The sequence below is a fragment of the Epinephelus lanceolatus genome, chromosome 23, assembly GCF_041903045.1.
Source record: "Epinephelus lanceolatus isolate andai-2023 chromosome 23, ASM4190304v1, whole genome shotgun sequence".
Lineage (NCBI taxonomy): Eukaryota > Metazoa > Chordata > Actinopteri > Perciformes > Serranidae > Epinephelus > Epinephelus lanceolatus.
The window spans coordinates 36433400-36452535 of record NC_135756.1 but is presented as its reverse complement, the minus strand read 5'-3'; the positions used below and the strand labels follow the sequence as shown (position 1 = coordinate 36452535).

The 19136-nt window shown below is 43.3% G+C and overlaps 1 protein-coding gene across 5 annotated transcripts in view; it reads left to right on the top strand.

Annotated features, from left to right (window-relative positions):
* Positions 1-19136, top strand: part of LOC144461808 (uncharacterized) — a 277361-nt gene that overhangs the window by 179429 nt on the left and 78796 nt on the right. For all 5 annotated transcript variants that reach the window (XR_013490442.1, XR_013490441.1, XR_013490440.1 and 2 more), the window contains exon 3: positions 18223-18306. Coding sequence is in view for 2 of the 5 variants with exons in the window: in XM_078165469.1 (XP_078021595.1) it covers positions 18223-18260 (38 nt within the window). In the remaining 3 variants the exon portion in view is untranslated. The remainder of the gene's footprint in view (positions 1-18222; positions 18307-19136) is intronic.

Sequence of the window (19136 nt, the reverse complement as noted above, 5' to 3'; positions counted from 1 at the left end):
ATCCTGAGGACAGTGTGACATTAAGTGCCGCAGAGTGGCATGTTCAGGAGCGCCGAAGCATGTCTAGCTGCCACCGGTGTGGGATTTTACATTGAAAATAATAGGGGCGTTTCTTTCACCGCATGTTTTTGCCTTAAAGGATAACTTCGGTATTTTTCAACCTGGGCCCTATTTCCCCATGTGTATGTGTGCGTATGATTCATAGGTACAACTCGTTCTAAAATTGATTCAATATTGAGGGAGGCGGATGTAGCCGGGAACCTTTGCCCCGGAATATGCTAATTTGTATGTTTTGAACATAGTTTTGTTTTTGACATAAATAGAAACCCCTTTTTTCACAACATTCTCAAATGGTTTATATATCTTGACGATGTCTTTTGCATTTTCCAAGGGACCAGTAATGAGCTGACTGATTTTGTTAATCTTCTCAATAGTGTGAATCCTGACCTTAAATTTTCAGTTAATTGTGACCATAAATGTGTGTCATTTTTGGATATGTGGATTGAATTATGCAATGGAAGCCTCATCACCACCCTATATCAAAAAGATACTGACAAAAACACGCTTCTCCTGTCCAGCAGCACCCATGGTGAGGTTACTCAGTACACTGTGTGGATGAGGCTTTCCAGGTTGCTCTTTCAAAACCCCGCTCTGATCTTCTTTAAAAAAGTGTTAAAAAAGACAAAAACTTTTTTGTCTCTTTAATTTGTACATACACCCCTCAGACTCATATTTTTATGAACACTCTTCTAAAACACTGGCCCATTTTGACCTCTGACCCAGCAGTGGCCCAGCATTTTAAAGATCTTCCCCTTTTTGTTCACAGAAGAGGTCCAAACCTGCGAAACAAGCTGGTGCGAGCTAATATTAAGACTAGCCCAAAACAGACCTTCTAGCTCCTCTGAAGGATGGGAGTTATCCATGTGGCCATTGTGCCCAGTGTCACAACACATGGAGACTCCTGTTTTTAGACATCCCAGATCAGGCAAAAGCTTCCCTGTTAAGGGTTTTATTACATGTAGCACAGAAAATGTCATCTATTAAAATGTCCATGTGATAAAATTTATGTAGGTAAAACAACACATATGCTGAAACAAAGGATTAGTGAACACAAGAGCTCCATCAGACGAAATGATACTAATTATCCTGTAGCTCGTCACTTTAATTTGTGTTCTCATCCTATTTCTTCTTTACGTTTTCAGAGCATCGAACATATTGAACTGCCAAGAAGGGGGGGATATAGATAGGAGGTTATGCCAAAGAGAGCTTTTTTGGATTTATACTTTAAATGCTCTAGAACCCACTGGTCTTAATGAAGATTTTGATATGAGTGTTATGCTGTAGATCAGGATGTTTCTATTCTTGTTGGTTCGTCTCTTTTTTGTGTATTTTTGCATTTTATCGCATTAAAAGTGCTTTTTTTGGCCACTGACCGGTTCAGATCGCCAGTGCTATCTCTGTAAATAGCATACTAGCCTTTCCTTTACCTCTGGGCTGTGTGATGTCACGAGCTTTGCTCCACTGTGTCTGTAGCTCTCTCTACTCGTGGGACAGCCTTTTTCTTGAGAAAGAGGTGTTTCAGGATTGGATGTCTTCTCTTCTTCAGCTGGCAGTAGTCATCTTGGGAGAAGTGAGCGCTGCAGACCCGATGGTCTGCAAGGCGCAGTGTCTGGACAGGAGTGTTAGCATCCATTTGTAGCACAACTAGCCACAACTTCAGCATCTCGCCGTCCGACAAAGGCAGCCTATGAAAGCTGTACGGGGTGTTGCGCGACATCCTGTTCTTGCATTCGGGAAAAAGACCCATTTATTTGAGCACTCCAAAAACTCCAGTAACACTCCAGGGGGTAGCACGTAAAAGACTCCATCCCAAACTCTGACTCTACTAGCGTAACACAGACACTTCATACACACATACTCACTTACAGTACCCAGCGGGGCAGCCCTCCCCCTCTCTGCTCCAACACTGACTGACAGCTGACTCCACACCACACTCACCACTGCCCCAGGGTCGCTACAATATGCTATTTACAGAGATAGCACTGGCAATCTGAACCGGTCAGTGCCGAAAAAAAGCACTTTTAATGTGCAAACTTATACGGGACGCATTTGCCCCCGTTACCGTTCGTGGCTCCCAGCTGCATCCACCTCCCTCAATACTGAACCAATTTCAGAACGAGTTGTACCCATGGATCATACGCACACATAGACATGGGGAAATAGAGCCCAGGTTGAAAAATACCGAAGTTATCCATTAAGGGTTGTGGATCCCCTGTTGAAGACCCAGGTTCTAAAAAATATATGGCTCTGTGGGGTTGTGGAAATTGCAATGCAATTGTTAAATTTTCTATGAATTCATCACTATGAGCAACTCCTGTCATACTAACTCAAATTTGAGCCACTGCTAAAATATTGTTTAGTGCAGCTTTAAGTTTTGATAGAATAAAACTGAGGCAATCCCAGTGAAAACTGGTACAGTCTGTGTTTGGCTTTTGAATGTGTGCTTTTACCTTTTCAGCTGGCCAGTGGTGATGCAGCATGGCATTGCAAAAAATGTTGAGTTAGGTCAAACTTTTTGCAAAAGCCCTCTATGTGAGGACCCTAACCACAATACAGTGGTCTCATTAGAATGATTTTTTAACACTGTGCTAATGTTGGTCTGCACACAGCCTTAGTCAGTGTTGCAAACGCCGGCACATATTGGTTGAATTCAGGTAACAGCGTTGTTAGCCACTGTATACTGTGGTGTGATTAGCCTGCATCATTCCAGGGGGCTGGTATCAGTTTGTCAAAGAGCTCATCGATACAAAGTGTGTGCCAGCTTTCACTCTCCATTCCCAGAGAATCAAAGAAATCATCCTCAGTATATCAGTACATCACCGTCTTTAGGAATTTGGATGGAGGATGGGATTATTGGTTTATTCGATAATACCAGTTCAGTGATGATTGCTCTGTGCTTCACTGTCTGTAAAACCACACCATTGAGTACATCAGGCATCGTCAGTTGCCTGTGTCAGTGTCAAGCCACTCTACTTTTGCTGGAACAGCTGCATATGAACAATAAGATGGCTCACAGGGGGGAGGTTTCTTGACAAAAAGGGAGGATCAGTATCAGGTCGGTGGCTCTGAGGTGCCAGATCTGCCTGCTGGAGAAGTGGTCCACTGGGAGTCACGAAACCAGGCAGTGATTAATGGTTTTTAATACTGCATATGCAATCAAGTCTGTTTTCTTTCTTATAGGGAATGTTAAGTGATATTTATCGCAAACATAAATGATAATTATTAAGGCATTAGTGTCTAAACTGGGGTCCAGGGACCTCCACTTGATGAGAAATAGTTTACTTTTTCTCTCATTTACTCACTAGTAATCAAAGCCAAAATGATGGGTGTCACCCCCCCCCCCCCTTAACCCTCAGGAACTGTTCAATCAGGCCATCATCACTCAGGCAAAAAATATTTTAAATGACAGTTCTCATGTTCTGTTTAAAGAATGCTCACTAATGCACTCAGGGAGAAGGTACAGGGTTCCCTTATGTAAACACAACCGGTACAAACATTCCTTTGTCCCGTTGTCAGTCAAGCTCATTAATGAGCAAATATAAGCAGGTATTGTGTACTGTGTACTGCATATGGTGTATTAGCACCTTTATGTGCACCAATTTCTGTGTATGTTGTATTAGCACCCTTATGTGTACTAGCACCTTGTTGTGAACCAGCACTTTAATATGTACCAGGACCTTAATATGTACCAGCATTTTAATATGTACCAGCACTCTAATGTGTACCAGCACCTTAACTCAACGTGAAGGCATGGCAAATTGCACAGCTCAGATGAGCAAATATCTTTTGCACATTGGTCCCTATCTGGTTACGTTGTATGTTTTGTGTTGTTTAAAGGCAGTAGTACCCTGTCTCCAATCCAAATTTCTCCCAAGGGAGACAAATAAATGGACTTTGACTTTGATGACATGAGATTACAAGTCCCAGTGTCTTTGTAATTTCTCCCTAATCTAATTGTCAACATGAATTTGGCTTGCTTTGTTATTGTCTCAGATGTGTTGTGTTCAGATCTTTAACAGTGTCTGTCAAAGTCTGAGAATCTCATGGTAACTGGTTTATGTGTTTCATCTCCTTTGCACAAGGGGATACAATAATATCTCCTAAGCACCAAATGTGCACCAAAACATGTTCTTAGCATTGGAGCCTTGAAAAAATTATTATAGACTGATACCCATTTGTCCATTTTAGACCTACATTCCTTTTAACAAAATTTAAAGACAGTGTGGCTCAAACATGGTCCTAATGCCAACCCCCAAAAAGCCAGTAAGAGTGGCAGTAAGTAGCTCAGTAGCTTAGTCATAGGGACTTGGGATGGGAACCGGAGGGTTGCCAATTCAAGCCCCTGTCCAGACCAAATATGGAGCATGGACTGGTAGCTGGAGAGGTGCAATTTTGCCTCTTGGGCCCAGCCAAGGTGCCCTTGAGCATGGCACTGAGCCCCCAACTACTCGGGGCATCTGCCAAGAGCAGCCCCCTCACTCTGACATCTCTCCATTTAATGAATGTATAGGTTCCATGGGATTAATAAAGAATATCTTCTTCTTCTTCCCATTCTTCTTCAGTTAAAGTCATGCTAACAATGCTAGCCACAATTGCTTAAATTGGAGCTGAATGTTGAATTCTCCTCACTTCTTATAAGAAAATATAAACTATAGCCTAATGATATTGCAGCTATTGTGCATATTCTTAAAAAGAGGAGATATGAATTTGTGGACATATTTGTCGATAATCCCATGACAGCGGCTGACTGACATTGGCAAGAGAGAATCTGTCAACTTCTGCTGTGCACTACTGAGTGGAGCATGTCATAGCCCCAACGTATTCCCATACAACTGTTCGTATGATATCATACAAATTAGCAACATTTGGGGTAAATCAATACATTGTTAAGTTTGTATTACACTCATAAAGTAGCAGCAAGCGAGCTAGGCTAACTAGTTTTGACTTAGAAAGTGTTAAAGCTCATTTATACTCCCTTTACATCCAAAAATAAATACTTCCATTTCAGACATTGCAAACGTCACTGCCCTCATCCTACTTTGCATACCTAAATACAGCTAATAGATAGCACTAGAGGGCTGAGTCAGAAGTTTCACACAACAAAAAACAAGGCAACATTGGAGGAGGTCTTAATATTGTACCTTTAAACAGAGGCAGTGTTGTAAATGGCGGAGGTCTGTGCAGCCATTATTTACATTCCTACACATGGACAAAGATTTTTTTTTACTATGTATTACTGTATATTATTATATACTACTGATTAGTTCAATTCCACCATAATTTAAGTTTCTTTGTCATCTCCTATAGTTGTATCTCGCCTGTGAGGTTTTGGTGATGTGTGCGCACAGTCCGCAGGTCAGCCAAACTTCGGCTTACATCGGCTGCACTCCGGCTGCGCTGACAGTAGACCTGGTTTCAGCTGACGAGCTTTTAGCGCACCTTCGGCGAAGCCTTTTGGCACGAAACTGACACTGCGCCAAGCTGGATCTGTCAACACCTCCCCCTGCTGCGCCGCCACACCCATCTCAGCGCACCTCAGTCTGCCAAACTACCAAACTGAGCACACCTCGGGTTGCGCTGCTCGAAACTAGCTCTGCGCGGGGTTCGCCACCCTGCGCCGCCCCGGGAAACTAGAGGCCTAAGCCTTAAGACTCAACAGCCCCTCCAAGATCAATAATAGTGAGATTGTTGGACGCTGCTGTAAAGGATGTGATAATACAACAAGCGTGGAGCCAGGGACGGATTTTCTATCAAGACAAGCGAATCTTCTTTGATCAGGATTACTCTCCAGACTTACAAGAAAAACAAGTGAAAGTTCATGAAACAGTCGAACAACTTAAAAAGAAGAACATACAAGCAAAGTGCTTGTACCCGGCGCAGCTCAAAATAAAATTGTCCATCAAAGACAAAACCTTTGCAACATTAACGAGCGCTGCTATGCTGCTGATAGAGCTTGGAGTCAAGGTGCGCTGTGGAGAAAGAGAGCACCTTGAGGAGCAGCTAAAGGAGGGATGGGAGAGCAGCGCAAAGAGAAAGGGGGTCATGGCACTGCCAACATCAGATCTCAAGGCTTTTCTGCAAGAGGAAGATGAAAACAACTGAAGGGATTAAGGTAGCTTAGAAGCTCACGACAACTAATACAGGTGTGCTAACTACAATAAGTTAATTAAACAAATAAAGAAGGACGTAATATAACTCCCATCTCTCTCTCCCTAATCGGGAGAATGGAGACGGTGAAAATGAACCTGTTACCTAGACTTCTTTTTCTATTCAATCTTTACCTATAAGAGTGCCCATTTCCACCTTTGATACGCTAAACAAACTAATCTCTAAATTTATCTGGCAGAAAAAAAAACTAGGACAAGATTAAAAATCCTTCTTTTACCTAAAGATAAGGGATGCTTGGGCCTGCCAAATCTTAAATATTGTTACTGTTATTGTTACAATTAACTGCAATAGTGACATGGATCAGAAATGATAAAGAGACAGGATGGACACAAATAAAGCAGAGCACAGCCAAGGGAGGGCCTTTATCATTATTACCTTATATTGACATAAAATCTGTAAAAAAAAAAAAATTAAAATGGAAAATGAATGGATGAAAAAAACATTGAACAGCTGTTAAAATGTGCTTGGAGGACCAGTGTCAATTTCAAGGGCTCTGCTAATGGTAGGCAATATAGAATTCCTCCCCTCTATGTGGGATGGTGGTTTTAGGAGATGGGCAGATAAGGGATCAACCAGTTATTTAATGGAACAGAATTCAAATCATTTTCCAAACTTCAAAAACAGTTTGCACTCCCATCAAATGATTTGTACAGGTACTTCCAAATACAACACTATATTACAAGTCATAGAGAAAGAGAGATGGTCAGCAAAAGCCCAAATCAAATAGAGTAATAGTTAATCAGTATTGAAGAAAAATGCTTGCCAAGTAGAAGAAGATTTATTTATAAAGAAGAAGAAGATTTATTTATAAAGCACATTTCATACAGAAAGCAACACAATGTGCTTCACAGAAGACATGTATAAAAACATATATACATATTTACAAGCACGCAGACAGACAACAAACAAGAACATGAATGTATGCAAGCATACATGGATGCATCTTATTTAAAGTGCATAGTGATTCTAGTATTTAGTGACAAATAAAAAAAAAAAAACAATTAACAGGCTAGTTAAAAACAGCGGTAAAAAGAAATGTCTTAAGTTTACTTTTAAAAGAGCTCAGTGTTGGCGTATTTCTGACATTGCTTGGAAGGGCATTCCATCTGCTAGGAACATAGCAGCTTCTCCAGCCTTTAGCGCGCACTCAGGGAACAACGAGGAGACCATTAGCTGATGACCTGAGAGTTCTCATTGGCTCATATGGCACAAGTAGTTCTTTAATATAATTTGGGGCAAGGCCATTCAGTGCCTTATAGGCAATAAGAATAATTTTAAATTCAATTCTGGCCTTCAATGGGAGCCAGTGTAAGGACTGAAGAACTGGGGTGATGTGTGTATATTTCTTAGTTCTGGTTAAAATATGTGCAGCAGTGTTTTGAATAAGTTGCAGTTGTTTGATGGATTTTTGAGGGAGTCCGGAAAAGAGGCTATTGCAATAATCGAGTCTGCTTGTTACAAATGTGTGAACCAGTTTTTCAGCATCTGAATTTGTCAGAAAGTCTCAGATTTTTAAGATGTTTTTCAAATGGAAGAAGGATGATCTTGTGACGTTGTTAATGTGAAAGTGAAAGTTAAGATCAGCATCGATGACAACACCAAGATTTCTGGCATGTTCTTTGCACTTGAGAGCAGATGAACGAAGAATGGCTGAGATTTCCTGTCTTTTTGCTTGTGGACCTATGATAATGATTTCTGTTTTATCATTGTTTAGGTGGAGGAAATTTTGGTTCATCCATGTATTAATGTCATCACTGCATTTGAGTAGTGTTTCCACAGGGCTCAAATCATCAGGAGAGAGAGAGAGAGATAGAGTTGTGTATCATCTGCATAATTATGGTATTGTATATTATGTTTCTGTATAATGTGCCCAAGTGGAAGCATGTATAAATTAAACAGGAGTGGACCAAGGATTGAGCCCTGTGGAACCCCACAGGTCACAGCAACCTTGTCAGATGCATAATTATCGATGGACACAAAGAAATCCCTGTCTTGTAGGTAGGTAGTGAGCCAGTTTAGGACAGGACCGGAAAGTCCCACCCAGTTATGCAATCTGTCAAGTAAGATCCCATGATCGACAGTGAACGCGGCACTGAGATCTAGGAGTACGAGGATTGAGAGCTTGCCAGTATCCATGTTTAAGTGGAGATCATTTAAAACTTTAATAAGGGCAGTTTCTGTGCTGTGGTGACCAGACTGAAAAACATCAAATAGGTCATTTGTTATCAGGTAATCATTCAGTTGACTGTACACAATTTTTTCAAGGATCTTGCTAAGAAAAGGGAGATTTGAGACTGGTCTATAGTTGCTTAAAACTGAGGGATCTAGACTGTTCTTTTTCAACAATGGTTTTATAACAGCAGTTTTAAGAGCACTTGGGAAAACACCAGACTGGAGGGAGCAATTAATTTGTAGTACCTCTGTGCTTAAACAGCTAAAAGTAGTTTTAAAAAAGCTAGTTGGAATTGGATCCAGGCAACGGGTGGAGGACTTGAGCTGATGCACAGCATCTGCAAGGGCTGTAGAGTCCACAGGAGCAAAATATGACATATCAGAGGTTCTATTCATATATGTAGGTAACACATCTTTGCCAAGGAGCTTATATTTTTTCTGATTGTGGTAATTTTGCTATTAAAAAAAATGTTGCAAATTCCTCACATTTTGTAGTGGAGAGTAAGTTTGGGTGGGTAGAAAAAGATGAATTGAAGAGCCGATCAACGGCAGAGAACAGTACTTGTACATTTTTCAAATTATTATGATATCGGTGAAAAATGATTGTCTGGTGGTTTTTATTGCCTTGTTATAGTTGGAGAGGCAGGATTTGTAGATGTCAGTGAATTTGAAGATTGTTTTTTCTCCATTTGCGCTCTGCTCGTCTACTTTCTTTTTTTAGTTGTTTCACAAAAGTATCATTTATCCAAGGAGCCTTTTGTTTTCCAGAGTGTCAGGGAACTGAGCCAAGGTGAGATGAACCCAAAAGCGAGACACTCGAGATAATCTGAGAAGCAGTTTATTAAAGCAACCAAGTCCAAAAATCCACAATCCAAAATCCACAGTCAACAAACAGGCAAGCAAGGTCGGTACTTATAAGGCAATAATATCAGGTAAAGTCCAAAATCCACAGTCAAAAAACAGGCAAGCAAGGTCGGTACACGTAAGGCAGTAATATCTGGCAGAGGTACAAAAGGGCTAGGCTAGAGGCAAACACAGGAAGACAAAAAGGTCTTACACGGATGATCTGATCACAGGAAAGAATGCTGGCCACGCTGGACACAGGTGACACAAGACGATCTGGCAATGGGACACATGAGGGAGGGTGCTTATATACACAGAGGGGTGATTAGACAATGAGACACAGGTGAGGCACACTGGGGAGGGGACCCAGGTGAGGTTTTGGAGGGAATTAGACAAAGACAGGAAGTGAAGTCACCTGAAACGAGACACAACAGTGAGTACCAAAGCAAGACAGGAAGTGAATGAAAATAATGAAACACAAGACAGGGGAATGATAAACACAAACTTGACTAATAACTGGGAGAGGCAGAGCGGCTGAGAGGCCTGACACAGAGATTGTTTTTGTTTTCAGGGGTGCAATATTGTCAATGAGGTTTGTCACTCTCAGATTGAAGTTGTCTACCAGGACATCTGGGGACATAGATATAGACAGAGCCAGATCGGACATGAATGTGGTAAAGGATTCAGTGAAAGACTTAGCTGTATCAGCACCAATATAGCGTTTTTTTACTGTCCGCATCCTTAATACTTTTTGTGGTGTAAATGAGGCATCAAAATAAATACAAAAATGATCTGATATGGTGATATCCTTGATTGAGGTGATTGTAATATTGAGTCCATTTCCAATAATCAGATCCAGGGTATGACCTCGGTTGTGAGTGGAGCCAGACACATGCTGAGAGAATCAAAAGCCTGTAACAGGTTTATGAACTCTGTTGGATCATGATCATTTGGATTGTCATGAAAATTAAAGTCCCCTGAAATGATGATATAATCAAACTCGGTGGAAATTGTGGATAATAGTTCAGAGAACTCCTCAAGGAACCCATGTTTACATTTTGGTGGACGGTAAATAATGATAGAGAGAACAGAGCTTGTCCTACAGATAATCTTAAAAGCAAGTATTTCAAAAGTGGAGAAAGCGCCAAAATGGACAGAGCTGCAATTGTAGTGGCTCCTAAAAACAACAGCTAGACCACCACCACAGCTATGGGATCTTGGGAAGCTAATAAATTTGTAGTTTGGAGGGCAAAGTTCAATCAGCTGACTCTGTTCATCACATCTCACTCAAGTTTCCGTCAGGAATAAAAAGTCCAGGTTAGAGGAAGTAACACTGTCATTGAAAATAAAAGATTTATTTGAGAGTGATCTTGCATTGATCAATGCCATTTTAACATTGATATCACAGGGGACAACAGCCATTTTTTCTGATGAAACAGTGATAACTCTGTGATTCCGGGGGTTAACACCTCTAGACCTGTGGGGTCTGGCAGGCCTGGTAGTTAATATGGTCTGAATAGGAAGTGGAGTTACTTGCGAACAGTGTGTAGTTAAGGGCGCCAGGCCACAAGGTGGAGTTATTGGGGTACAATCAATGACTGAGTGAAGTGAAGCAGTTGGCTGTAGTGACACCGTAGAGGTAGAAGAGGAGGGGCCAGGTGTGTGTGTGACGTCAGATGAAAACAGTCATTCATTTCATTTTCAATGAAAGTTATACCGTGGGACCTACATGTGGATTGTAGACAGTGGTTGAGATAGAGGACTCTGCTGAAACGCTTGGAGCCGTAAGACAGAGGGGCAGTGGGACCAGAAATAAAGTTGGATTTGCCGGATTGTTTTAGAAATTTAAACAGGTTGGAAAAATAGACTTTGGTCATCTCTGAATGCCGCCGAGAGGAATCGTTAATTCCCCGAAGTACAATGACACGATGTATGGAAGCCGGGAGTGAAGGCAGGATGTCCTGGAGCTTTTTCAAGATGTCGGGAATTGTGACACCGGGAAGACAGGGAATGGTGGCGTTGAAAAAACGGACATTTCTGATTACAGAGTCGCCAATAATTAGCATGGTGGGAGCGAAGAGTGAGCGGGGGGGTGAGGGTCCAGTGGTGTCCACGGTGGAGGGAGTCATCTCTGGACATTTACTGTGCTGACCCGCGGCGGACCGGACAGCCGAGGATGGGGGAGGACTGGTCGGTGGAGAGAGGTGTGCTGGGGATGAGTGAGTGGATGGAGAGGTGAGGACAGGAGACCGCTGCGGCGCCAGTGTGAGGAATGGAGTGGAGCGGCGACAGGAGGAGCTATCAGGTACGGCCAGTGGAGGACTCTGGTGCATTGGGGAGCTGTGAGACCCACGGGGCATCAGAGGAGATGAAGGAGGAGGCTGGGACTCTGCATCCACAGGACAGAATTCGCGTAAAATGTCAAATTTGTTCTCCAGCTGGATGTTACAGCGAGGAGGTGCATGAGAGGAGCACCTCCCTCTCCCACCGCCGGCACCGACCAAAGTCCAAGGCTTGTGATGGGACGGAGTGGAGCTGACCAGGGTTTTAGGCTTAGCCCCGAGGCGGGTCCAGGAGTCGTCCGGCACAGTGACCGGGGGGGCATCAGCAGCAGGACTGTGTGCGCTGGTGACATCCAGGGCAGGAGCAGAGGTAGCTTCAGTAGCCTCAACAACTGCACAGGGAGCAGCGGCATCCGACACCTGGGCACAGGTTTAATCGGCGGGTGGTGGGCCGAAAGTGATGGTGTCCATGAGTCTCTCAGCTTCCTGGATCTGGTAAAGCATGGATATACAGTCAGGTCCATAATTATTTGGACAATGATACAGTTGTCGTCATTTTGGCTCTGTACACCACCACAATGGGTTTTAAATGAAACAATGAATACCTGCTTAAAGTGCAGACTCTCAGCTTTCATTTAAGGCTTTTTTTCAAAAATGTAGTATGAACCGTGTAGGAATGACAACCATTTCTTCACACAGTCCCCCAACTTTAAGGGCTCATAAGTATTTGGACAAACTAACATAATCATCAATTAAAAAGTCAGTTTTAATACTTGGTTGCAAATCCTTTACAGTCAATGACTGCCTGAAGTGTTGGACACATAGGCATCATCAGATGCTGGGTTTCTTCCCTGGTGATGCTCTGCCAGCCCTTTACTGTAGCCGTCTGCACTTCCTGCTTGTGTTTTGGGTGTTTTGCCCTCAGTTTTGGCTTCAGCAAGAGAAACGCATGCTCAATTGGATTCAGGTCAGATGATATGACTTGGCCATTGCAGAACATTCCACTTCGTTGCCTTAAAAATGTCTTTGGTTGCTTTTGCAATATGCTTCAGGTCAATGTCCATCTGCACTGTGAAGCATCGTCCAATGAGTTTTGAAGCATTTGGTTGAATCTGAGCAGATAATGGTGCCCCAAACACTTCAGCTTTCATCCTGCTGCTCTTGTAAGCAAGACAAGACTTCACTAGAATAAATACAGAGGGTTTATCACAAGATGCAAACCATTGGGTAGCCTTAAAAATGGAAGGCCAGATTAGAGTTTGTCAAAAACCATCTAAAAAGCCTGTACAGTTGTGGAACAGCATACTATGGACAGATAAAACAAAGATCAACTACCAGAATGATGGGAAGACAAGAGAAGGAAGAAGGGAAGGAACTGCTCATGATCCAAAGCACACCACCTCATCAGTGAAGCATGGTGGAGGTACTGTTATGTCATGGCCATGTATGGCTGCCAGTGGAACTGGTTCTCTTTTATTTATTGATGATGTGACTGCTGAGATGAGCAGCAGGATGAAAGCTGAAGTGTTTGGGGCACCATTATCTGCTCAGATTCAACCAAATGCTTCAAAACTCATTGGACGATGCTTCACAGTGCAGATGGACATTGACCTGAAGCATATTGCAAAAGCAACCAAAGACATTTTTAAGGCAAAGAAGTGGAATGTTCTGCAATGGCCAAGTCATATCATCTGACCTGAATCCAACTGAGCATGCGTTTCTCTTGCTGAAGCCAAAACTGAGGGCAAAACACCCAAAACACAAGCAGGAAGTGCAGACGGCTACAGTAAAGGGCTGGCAGAGCATCACCAGGGAAGAAACCCAGCATCTGATGATGCCTATGTGTCCAACACTTCAGGCAGTCATTGACTGTAAAGGATTTGCAACCAAGTATTAAAACCGACTGTTTAATTGATGATTATGTTAGTTTGTCCAAATACTTATGAGCCCTTAAAGTCGGGGGACTGTGTGAAGAAATGGTTGTAATTCCTACATGGTTCATACTACATTTTTGAAAAAAGCCTTAAATGAAAGCTGAGAGTCTGCACTTTAAGCAGGTATTCATTGTTTCATTTAAAACCCATTGTGGTGGTGTACAGAGCCAAAATGACAACAACTGTATCATTGTCCAAATAATTATGGACCTGACTGTACGTCCCTCCAGTTCCACAATCTTGTCAGCCAGGCAGGCGCAGCTAACACAACCGGATGGAGAGGTGAGTGGACCCATTGCAGATGTGGTGGCTGGGAAATAGAAATAAAAGGGAGGCCAGTACAGGGCTAAAAGTACATGAACGTTTTTAAAGTTGAGTGTCCAGCAGTGGATGGTAGCAGCGGCTAACAGGGTGGTCACGGGCACTTACACGCAGGGGCTCCACCCGGAGCCCACAGCGTTGATATGGCTTTAGCAGAGGTAGCAGAGGTGATCACAGGAGGACATCAGTAAGGTAGCAAAACTTACCCACACGGGTCCAACAAGTGGACCCGCTGTGGAGATTCGGCTTCTGTTTGCAAACTGTAGCTTGTCTTGACACCCGGTGACTGTGGTCCTCAGTGCTAAAATGCTAAACACAAGCCCCTGGCGTTAGCCTCGTTGTCAGCTGGTGGATTTTTCCCACGCTGTCAACCAAAGACTCTTACTAGTATCTCAATAGGTATTCTTTCAGTAATTCTTATCAACACACATCAAGCTGACAAGTGAAACGGAGGTTAACAAGCTTCAGCGTTTACAGTTAAAAGTGAACTTCGGCACATCGTTGCTCAGTCAGCCGTTCAGTGTACCATCAACACGGAAGCTTTCACACACACCACATCAGTGTAAAAAATATTTATCTCATATATACAAAAGACTTGTAAACGGTGTCACACAAAATACCTGGAACATTAAGGAAAAATGGGAATTAAACCTATACATAATTGACAATAATATATGGGAAGCTCTGTTTGCAAACTGTCATAAATGAATCAATAGTCAATTATGGATTTTAAAACTCCCCTCACCATCTTCTCATATATGAAAGAAACCTCAGTAGCATTGTATTGTAGAAATTGTGGAAGAATTGGGGCTAGCACGCATATTTTTCATGTATGCTGATCCTGCTTGCATCTTACACCCTGCCACTTTGTGCTGGACCGTCTCAGGGACATCCTTGCATCTGCTGTGGTAGATCCTAGCCTCTATGGCACTTGTGCTTAGGGCCTGTTCTTGTGCTGTGTGTGATTAGTGCCTCCGTGCTGTCTGTCAGTCCAGCTATCTCCAGCCACTGGTTGGTCTTCTTGATTTCAGCCACTTCCTCTATCTGACGATGGTATGCACCATGTAGGGGCTTGTCCCTCCTTTTTTGCTCCTCCACCTCTTTGGTCTCATTAGGTTTCTGTTGTCTGAGGCACTCACTTAGCAACTCATCCTTTGGGGCCATCTTCTCGATGTACTTCTGGATTTTGGTTGTTTCATCCTTGATAGTGGCTCTGATGCTCACACGTCCTCTGCCCCCCTCTTTTTGCTTGGTGTATAACCTCAGGGTGCTAGACTTAGGTTAGAAAGTATATATTAATATATTAATATCTGATAGTACATATGTGACAATAATCATATGTGTATAATAACAGTAGAAGTATGACTAATGATAACAGCAGCAGGAGGCATCAAGCAGGACCACGGCATCAGCACAACCACACACGTCACACTATCCATGCACTGCTGCGGTATAAGTTAACCTGCGAGACAGTGGAGCACAAAGGCTCCGCAGAAGAAGCCGAGTTATTGGACCATATGCCTGTTTATCTTAGCCACTATGATGCCTGACAGGAGCTTCCATGTTGTGCAGAGACAGGTTATCGGTCTGTAGTTGGATGGGATGGTTCCCCTCTGGGGGTCTTTCATGATCAGGACTGTCCTGCCCTGTGTCAACCATTCGGGGTGGGTCCAATCCCTTAGCAGCTGGGTGGGTCCCATCCCTTAGCAGCTGGGCCATCTGTGCTGCTACGCGTTCATGGATGCATGGTTAGCTGCTTCAGCCAGTATGTACCGATCATATCAGGGCCATCCAGCTCTTCATCTTTGGCACTCTTCCCTGGATGTCTGCCATTGAGATGGTTACTGGTTCTTGTTCAGGTCGACTAGCCATTGGGCATTGGTGTTTTGTGATGCTTCTCTTTCCCATATGCCCTTCCAGTATGTTTCCATCTCAGCTCTTGGTGGGTCTGACCTGACCTGGCTACTGAGAGAACACATTGGCAGGTTCAGTGGAGAACATCCTGTTTATTCTCCTGGTTTCTACTTCTTTGGTGTATCTCTTCAGCCAGGTGGCCAGAGCTGTTAGTCTTTGTTTGGTAGTTTCGAGTGTCTCAGGAATGGAGAGCTAGTTGTATTTCCTTGGTACCCCTTTATTCACCATGTTCCTTCTGTGTAGCCCTGCTCGCTGGCTAACTTCTCTCTGTGTTGCCTTTATCTTGGCCTCCAGCCGTCTCTTCCATGGAGGGTACTGGTTCTTATGTACCATGTCCATCTTGTATCCAAGCATCTCCAGGATTACTGTTGCTGTACCATGAATCAGCTTGTTGGTCTCAGTGATGGTCCTTGTAGGATGGTATTTGGGGCAGCATTCACATCTTCTAGCAGATCATCTGAGGGTACTTGGCAGCTCAGCTTCGGGATTTGTCAGAGGATTCAGGTTTCCAGTCTGCTCACGATCTTCCTTCTCAGGTCAGCTGCTCTCACATTGAGGCAGTTTGCATCTACTGGGGCTTGGCACCCAATCTTGGATTGTGGGGGTGGTGATGGCCTGTCATCCTGGCGCCCCCTTGCCGTAGCATTGTTTAAGTATTTCATTGATCTCTAGTTGTGATAGTAGTTGGCGGTTGCGGATGTTGGAACACTGTGCTACCAGATGTTTCTTAGTTAGTCTTGATTGTGGGTTTTGAACTATCCAAAGGTCCCACATTCTCTGCATACATCCCATCTCTCTCAATTCCACGTTTTCTGCCCTTGTCCATGTATGTCTTGTTCCAGTGACCCATTTCTCATCAGATTGCCCTAGTCCCCTAGCAACTGACGCAGACCTTGTTGACCCGGGCAACATCTGAGCCGATATGACTCTATCAGATTTGTAATTGCTCATGTCTGAGGTAGGCAGGTATAGCATTAGGAGTCTTGCCTAAGGACTGTTCTAATGACATTCCGTGTGAAAGTCAGTAGCACTAACCACTGTACTATCCAGCTGCTCCACTGTACCACTGTACTATCCAGCTATGTATATTAAGAGGTCCTATGTCAAGGAATGTTCTGTTAACTGAAAAAAAAATGAACACTAAATATAAAGTTTAAAAAAAAAGAAGAAAAAAGCTAATTTTGTGTCTTATTGAGATAATTTTTGTCTCTGTGAGGTAATTTTGTGTCTCTCTGTAGTCATTTTGTGTCTCTTTGTGGTTGTATTTTGTCTTTTTGTAGTCATCTGGGTCTCTAATCATTTTGAAAAAAATTTAAGTTAATTTCATGTCTGTGGTGTAATGTATCGTTTTTAAGGAAATTTTGTTTCTCTTTGTGGTCATTTTGAGTCTCTTCCTGGTCGGTACATGTTTATTTGACGTTTGACATTTTGCATGTGAAGGCCAGGGGCCCCCTGATACTTCGGGCCCCTGGGCCTGTGCCCAATAGGCCCATTGAGACATCCATCCATGGTAAAGGACATTAGAAAAATGTTCAGTGCTGGTCTATGTTCTGCACAACATACTGTCAAGCAAGGTTGTGCTGAATGGCTTTGTAAGTTGCATTTTTGTAGCTCTTCCCCAGAAGCTGGATGAAAAACCCTATTTATCATCTCATACCTTATACCAGTATTTCCACAGGTCAGAGTTTATGTGATACAGGCAGTAGAGAAGTTGGTGCATCCTTTTCCTTAGCGTTTCATGCCACACGCTGATGAGTGTTGGACTGCATATAACACCACTGAAAGGTAATGAAGCAGCTTGGCATTAGAGTTAATTTGTGATGTGACAAACAGTCAAATATTGGTGATATTTCTACATACAAGTGGACACAAATGTGTCACCTCTTTGAACAAAGAGCCTAGAGAGAGTCTTGCTTGCTAATTTTTTTCAAACTGTCATCATCACCACAATTGTAAGGTGACATGGCTTTCACAAAAAAACAGTCATTTTGTTTCCCAGTGAAACTCGTCATGCTTGGACATCAAAATATCCAGATTTATCACTCAATCACCCACATACACGCTGTCCCGCCTGCAGATGGCTCACTCTCCATTTCTCACCTGAAGGTGTGTGATGATGCAGTCTGTGGCAGGTGCTTCAGACAGGGGTGCCGCAGTGTGACTAATGGTTGTTGTTAAATGACGTGAACATCCTGAGCATCTATTTGATTAATGTTGCAGCTCCCCCTCCTACACTTACCTCCCAATCCCTCCATCTACTGTATTTATTCGTTCATTTATCCATTCCTTCCTCGAGGTCAGCTGAAGTGCACAGGAGAGCTCTGCTTTACAGGATAATACCATGATTCAGAAAAGACTCATCTTTGACCAAAAAAATAGACTTGCTTAGAAAAGAGTCCAACTATCAGCACAGTGGAGTCTTGCAACATGACTCAGCAAAACTGGAACCAAGGAACAAAAAAAACATACATCTTATATAAACTTGCAATCGTCATCATTTAACGTCATTTCTACGTCTCTCCCTCCAGGCAGCGTGGATGGACGGATGGAGCGACAGGGAGGATGACATCACTGTCACCCATGGGAGCCAGGGCCTGCCATTCATGCTAACGGTGTGTATGTGTTTGTGTGTGTGTGTGTGTGTGTGTGTGTGTGTGTGTGGGTGTGTGTGTGAGCCTCTGTCTCTGTGTGTCACTTCCTGGGAGAGAATAGAACAGGAAGCCAGAGTTAGAGCCGACAACAAGCACTCGCCTCACCTCCACAAGGAGGCCTTTCTCCAAAGAGAGCAAAAGGAGGGACGTGTGTGTGTGTGTGTGTGTGTGTGTGTGTGTGTGTGTGTGTGTGTGTGTCTGTCCCTCACTCACTCCTGCATTCATGCAAGGGACTTGTGTTGGTTTGTGTAAGCCTCTACTGTTTCCATTTTCTTTTAGTTCCAGTCTGAAAGCTTTGAACAAATTGAGATCACTTTTTTTATCAGACAGTGGTATACAAAGACTCTTTAGGGGCAGGGGCAGGGGCAGCCTAGCCTGGAAATCCAGACCAAAATCTAGAAGGATTTAGGGTCTGGCTATGACTAATGAAAATGGCCCAACTCAAGGGGTGGCACCAAGCATGCATTTGAAAATATCACTGCACGCAACTGGATAACACTACGACCAATCAGCAAAACAGCAAAAATGTCCTTCTTGCAAAGGAAAGATTCGAGCACCATCTTCTGTTCCTCTTTTAGAGAAAAAGCCAAGTCTAACTAGTTCATTGTAGCGGCTAAAGCCGTTTCAAACAACTGGGCCTCTAGTTTCGCAGACCGGGCGAGGCGGGGGCGCAGCGCACCTGCACTTCGCCAACTGGGTGGTACCGTAATACCACAAATAGGCACGTATAAAAATCTGTGTTGCGGCTGGCTTGACGACGGCTCACAAATGACGTCTCACTTGGCCGCAGT